This window comes from Corvus brachyrhynchos, unplaced genomic scaffold (genome assembly GCF_000691975.1).
Source record: "Corvus brachyrhynchos isolate BGI_N302 unplaced genomic scaffold, ASM69197v1 scaffold115, whole genome shotgun sequence".
NCBI lineage: Eukaryota > Metazoa > Chordata > Aves > Passeriformes > Corvidae > Corvus > Corvus brachyrhynchos.
In genome coordinates, this window is record NW_008239553.1 from 6,218,316 (window position 1) to 6,224,862 (window position 6,547).

General features: G+C 42.9%; 1 protein-coding gene across 1 annotated transcript; it reads right to left on the reverse strand.

Annotated features, from left to right (window-relative positions):
- Positions 1 to 2,451: 2,451 nt before the first annotated feature.
- On the reverse strand, positions 2,452 to 6,547 carry NDUFS3 (NADH:ubiquinone oxidoreductase core subunit S3; the record flags this gene model as incomplete). Its single annotated transcript, XM_008639663.2, has 6 exons — positions 2,452 to 2,703; positions 3,923 to 4,042; positions 4,330 to 4,455; positions 5,288 to 5,437; positions 5,696 to 5,793; positions 6,529 to 6,547. Coding segments are annotated over 6 exons (681 nt in total), but the record flags the coding sequence as incomplete, so codon positions are not given.

Sequence of the window (6,547 nt, forward strand, 5' to 3'; positions counted from 1 at the left end):
GCAGGGCAGCCACAGCCCGGTCTCCAGCAGGGCAGGGAAAGCGGCTTTTGGGGTCCCGGCGTTGTTTCCAGCAGGAAGAAAGAACGGCCAAAAAGAAAGAAGCAGCAGCTCCTTTCTCTGCAGCTTCTCTCTCCGGACGCTCAGAGCGAACTGCCCCCACACCCAGGTGTAGACAAAGGAGTAGCCAGGCCCGCCCCACTCCCCTTTTTGTCTTTCTTAAGTACAGCTATTTGTCCCCTAGCAACATGCATATGGGAGGAAATTCCTTTAACAGGAAAAAAAAAAAAAAAACTAAGACTAAACTAAAACCCCAACACAAGTGTCCACCAGCCACAAGGAACCCAGAGTGAGTAGGCTCCACGAGCAGAACGTCCGTCCCCTGGAGCTCAGGAACAGTGGAGGAGGCAGAGTGCCAACACTGGCAGTACTTTGTGAGGCTGTGAAACTTCTTGTGCCCTGGGATAATGAGCCTAGGTGAGTAAATTGCTGATGTAAATGTCTTCTTGATCTCCCAAGCTTCACTAATGAGAAGAGATTCAGGTCCACCAGCAACTATTCCACATATTAAAGACCTCCTGAAGCCAATGCCTGTTCCCACAGGGCTGCCTACTTTTCCAGTACACACATTCTTGAGCAAACCTTGCATATTGTCTAACTTGACAATATGTCATGCCTGACATTTCTTGATGTGGATCAAATTCCCCCTCCGCACAAACATTAATTTTAAAAGGCAGATTTCCTTGTGGTCTTGCTACCATCAGCCCTCTGACTTATCATGCTGGGAAATATATATTTTTCATTATATATAGACCATAAGTCTCGGCGTGGTGTCTCAAGCAACCTGGGATGAAGGAGAACATAGATAGGAAATGTGATTTATAAAGAATTTGCATGGTGATAGAAGCGGCATCAGGAACTTTTCTGTCTTGTGCAATAGGCATCAACATGTTGTGAGAGCCACTGCAAAGAAAACAGAACCAGCTGTGGAATATCTTGTAAAGAACTAAAAGTTCATTTCCTATTTAATCTGCTCAATTGAAGACAGACCCAAAATGGAGATAAGAATTGTATAAAACCCCAGACTTCTGCTGATCTATGTTCACTTCTCCTTCCCATGTAGAGCTGTGATGTTTAAGGTGAATAGTAAATGCTATGAATTTTAACCAGAGAACACTGTTGAGTCACATCCCAAACACTGCTGGCCACAGGAGCCTGAAACAAAATAAAAAAAAAACAAACCTAAAAAAAAAACCAAAACAAAAAAACCCTAAAAATAAAAAACAAACAAACAACCACTAAAAAAATTGAAAAAAATAAAATTAAGCAGCCCATGCTTACATGGCTGGGGTGGAAACAAATATGAAACCCAATTCTTTGAATACAGTTCAGATCTTTATTTTTTTTTCCTTAATTGAACTTACTATTGTCCGATCCTTTCCTCCATTCCATACTCTAACCTACCCCAAACCTTTATTTTAATTAGTGATGTTACAATTTAAAAGCTTAAGTATTGATTCAGGGAATCTCTATAAACAGCTTGTGAATTAGTTTACGAAATCTCTTACACAATAGTTTTCAGATCAAAATGAAGGCAGTCAGCTTTCCAACACAGAACAGAATTATGCATTTTCTGGACCAAAGACAAGGGACTTTATTAATTGATGACTGCTGTAACATAATCCCATTCAAACAGGTGGTGGGTGGACTGGAACAACAGCATTTTTCCAGCTTTTTTGGAAAAAAACTGTATTTTCCACAAGAGCAAAGAAAGTGGTAATGTTATTGTATCATAGAGCTCAAAATAACTGGAAGACTGACAAAAAGACAGAGTTTTGTTTATGAGACAAGGGAGGGGTATATTTTTGGCTGCAGGAAAAAAAGCGCAGTCTGAAGATGCTGGAGAAAATAAAGACTGCTTGATTGTGAAGAAGAGGCCAGATTGAGGGAGTGTCACATCAGAAGTTACCTGCAACTCCTTAAAAGGCACTGACCTAATTCCCATGGAAACAATAGAGAGATTTCCATAATTGTTTTGGTATGGACCCAGGTACATTTGTGTTGTCCTGAGAGGAACTGTATTAGAACCATTTACCCAGGCTTTTCCTGTTTGCCATATTATTAGCATCTTCCCAACACCCATCCTGGAGCTAAGAAACTGCTGTCCCATTGCTCAAGTTCCACAGCTGCTTCAGTGCAGTCTCTTATCAAGTATTCAGGTTCTGAACTTCGCCTGCAGGACTGCTGGCAGGAGTAGCGTTCATAAAACACTTAGCCACAGGCAGTGCCTGCACTCCGTTCAATTTGCAAACCAAAAAAAAAAAACGCCCCGTTTTACAACTCAAAGCACCAGATAAACATCTACTAGCTGGATCATAAGGATTGCAAATCAGCATTCCCTGGCCTTGCGCTTTTCATCTAGTTTGAAAACATTATTCCTGAGATCACAACAGGCAGGTATCTCATATCAATTTTTATTATTATAAATACTATATTAGAACAGAAAGGATGGTGCCGCACATCCGCTTCCTTCTGCTGCTATTTGGCATCTTCTTTCTTTGCTCCTGCTTCTATTTTCGGGGGTTCTGGAGCTGGACGATAGGCAGGAAATGCCTCCCACGGGCTATTCAGATCGAACTTGCGAAATTCCTGAGCTAGCTCCACAGGCTCTGCCACCACCCGTTTGACTTCATCATCATACCGCACCTGGAACAGCGCAAAGAACACAGGCCAGTCACTTTACCCCACTCCTGGAGCATCTTTATTTGCTGTGCACAGTGACCCAGACCACCCTCTGTCCAGACAACTCCACTTCTTACCCATGGAAAAACCACAGACTCACAGGCCTCTGCCATGGCTTCAGTTCTCAATACTAAATGAGCTCTCCAGATGCTACTGAGATCTCTGGACTGTCCAAGAAAACCCTCCTCTTTGCTTTGCTACCATGGTCCTCAGGCATCACAACTAAGCACCCAGAATTAGCAGTGCCCAGCCTAACAGTCCATGTGAAGTTCACGTGGAATAACACATTTAATTTGTCATTTGACAAAGGAATTTCTCCTGAGTCACTGAAATAAGGTGGCCCATCCTGGGCCTGCATGGCTGAGGACTATACTCATGAATCTTTATAATATGGCATTTGTTTGGTTTTAGTTGTTCTAATTTTTAGTGTAACACTCAGAACAAGAAGAGAAAAAGAAGGCAACCAGGATGGAATGCAGGTGAGTACCAGACACTTCCAATTGGCTTGCTTTATCCTCACTGTGCTAGTCCAGATCTCTGAACCCCAGCTCAGGAGATGTAGCCTTATCCTTGCTTGCAGGATTTTGTTATTTCTACATTTCTTAAAACAGCCTGTTTTTTGCAGAACTTCACTGTTTCCTCCTGAAACTCAACTCAGTCTTAACACTGCACCATATACGCCTGCTTCTGCAGGGCAATCATTTGAAACTAGACAGATACCAAACACTCTCATTTCACCTGTGGTTGGCATACCAAGGTAAACGATAAATGGCAAGAGTCAATTTAACCAGAGTTTTATAATCTGGGCCTACAAAAACTCAACAAAGTGAAGTTCCAACTGAATCAAGAATGGTTCAGTCCTTCATCCTTCAGTTTTGCAGTGGAAACTTTAATCTCCCAGAAAATGTACTGAAAGCAGAAGCACTTTCTCTCCCTGACAAGTATCTTTGGTATACAGCACATAACATTTTGCTCAATTTCTCTAGTCTTAGGCTGCCTTATTATGGATGATTCTTTGTGTGATACTTCAAATTTCCACACAATTTTATACAACTCCTCTGGAATACAGACAAGTGAAACATCCTTCAGACAAATGATTGTAAAGCAGCCACATCTTTGTACTGGAACTCAGAAAAGAGCATTGGGGAGACTTACTAACTTTAGACATGACTGTATCTCCTACCTCCACATAACCAGAGAGTGGGAAGTCCTTCCGGAATGGATGGCCCTCAAACCCATAATCTGTGAGGATTCGCCTTAGATCAGGATGGTTGGCAAAGAAAACACCATACATGTCCCAAACCTAAATGAAAGGGACAGGTTAGTTGAATTATATTTGAAAAAATCAAAAACCTGCATGTCTTATATCTATAAAATTTCAGTTACATGCCTGGCTTTGTACAGTGCCAGCAAAACTGATGCAGAAATTCATTCAAAAGCAAATCAAACATTGTTTTATCTCCTACTCTGAAAAAGCAGCCAGGAAAACACTTCTCTCTTTCTTCCTGAGGGCCTTGGGGAAATCACTTTGACTGGGAAAATACAGCCTCCCTCCAGCAAGATTCTGCTCCCAAGCACAGCAGCACTCACCTCTCTTTCATACCAATTTGCTGCCTTGTGCACAGACACTGCTGAATCAACAGGTGTCAGCTCATCGGTGTACGTCTTCACACGGATGCGGCTGTTGAACCGCAGGGACAGCAGGTTGTACACAATCTGAAGCAGAGGAACAGGCAGCATTTATGGATCTCTTTGCATTACACCACTGGCTAAGCAAAGCCACACAAGGACTATTTCAAATATTCTTTATGAGCAGGATCACATTCAGCACTTCAGAGCTGGCCACTAAAAGACACTCCTCCAACTGAGGTTCCAATAGCTCATCACTTTGGTCCTTAGAAGTGTGACAAAGTTATGAGACTTAGAAAACATGACTGATGTAGAAGAGCAGAAGTAAAGAGAGATACTAAATCTTAAAAGAGAGACTACTGGAGGGATGGAAACACTTGACAATAGTCTGTCTTGAAGAAAATTACTATCAATCACTCTTGCAATTACTATCAGTGGGAGAAAGCTAAGAAAAAGTACACTTTAATTTTCGGCAAACAAGTTGGATACCAGGGAACATTTCAAACTTTTATGGTGGTGGAGTCTAATACAAAGGCTGGTTATGAGGATTATTATAATCTCGGGGGAAGAAATATATACTACAGTAAGATTGAAAAAAAATCCCAAAACTCTGTAAGGAATTTTAAAGCCTTGTTTGATACTGCCTTGGTGACTGGAAAAAATGAATAAATTAGGGTCTATATTTCTATTATTTCTATGAATCCACTACCTTGGTTTTTGAAAGAAAAATATTGAATTAAAAAAATATTCCACTTCTTCAGCAGCTGGAGGTCTTTGACTCAAAGAAACTCTAGCTACAACTCTTGAAATTTTCTTCTCACTGCCAGAAACCAAAAAAAGTGGTCAGAGCTGCAAGAGCACCTACAGGCAGCAGTACTTGTGAAGCCCTCCAAGTCCTGCACCTCTAAGCAGCTCCTACCTCAAAGCGGTACTGCCGAGACGGGACATCAACAGCAGTCAAGTCAGCCAAGGATTTGAACTGGGCATTGGTGTGGTCACGAAGGAAGGTCAGGACAGGAATGATCCCATCCGGATGGATCAGAAGTTCCAGCTCATTGAAACACGTCACCTGATGAAAACAGAACAGCGGGAAGGGCATGAGTACAAACACTCAAACATTATGCTGATTTCAGCAGAAAACTCAAAGAAAGCGACACAGCAGACATAAAAAGGCATCAGATCAAGGGGCTTAACAACAGCAGTAACTTTTCATGGAATTCTGACCATTTTTCTTCCCCAGAACACCTTCTCTAAATGGGTAACAAACACGTGGTATATTCACTGGATCCTGTCCCATCACAAGAACAATTTCTCAAACAGCACCTACCTGTACTTGCTGGATATACTTGGGCAGAATCTCAGCCACATACTCCCCAAAAGCACATAGCTGCTTCTGTTCTACTTCATTTTTTGGTCTGACAGTAGCTAAGGAGAAACATAAAGTTTCCAAGATTATGACAGGGAATACAGAAAGCTACAGAGAGAAGACTAGTAACTCCCTTTAAACTCCCTTTAACCAGTCTGGCTGTCTGTCAGAGACTACATTATAGCAACATACTTGTGCTACACAGAACGTGCAACTACACACTTTGATAATGAAGGAAATTTGTGTCAGTGCTAAAATTTTTTTAACTCTAAAAAAAAGAGGGCAACAGAGACAATAACCTGAACTTAGGCAGTGCTCATGTCATTCAACCTGGGTCTAGAATGGGCCTTGTTTTCTGGTTTTGTTGGATGTGTCAGCATCTAAGCAAGCCCCTCATAATCAAAACACTCTAAGAACTCGCGCTGTTGGGGTGGGTTTTTTCACTGTTACGATTAAAAACCCTTAAGAGCCAGGGCGATGAGGGGCTATGAAGCTCTTGCCCAAGCACGGCTTTGCAGAGAAAAAGCAGGCTGGACCTGCATCTGAGAAAGGATGCAGATGGGTACCCAGAGCAAGCACGGGAACCCAGAGCAAGCACGGTTACCAACACAGCCACTTTTCTGCGCTATTGGGGTTTACGGGTGACCGGACCAACCCTTTCCCGACGCGCTCACTAAAACGGTTCCATCGCCCAGGAACGTCCGTGGGGCGGTTCGGTGCCCTCCCGCCGGCTGGCAGGGGCACAACCGCACGCCTCGGGCCCCCCTCCGCCCCCCGCCCGGCCCCGCACTTACGGCGAGTGTCCGCGGCGGA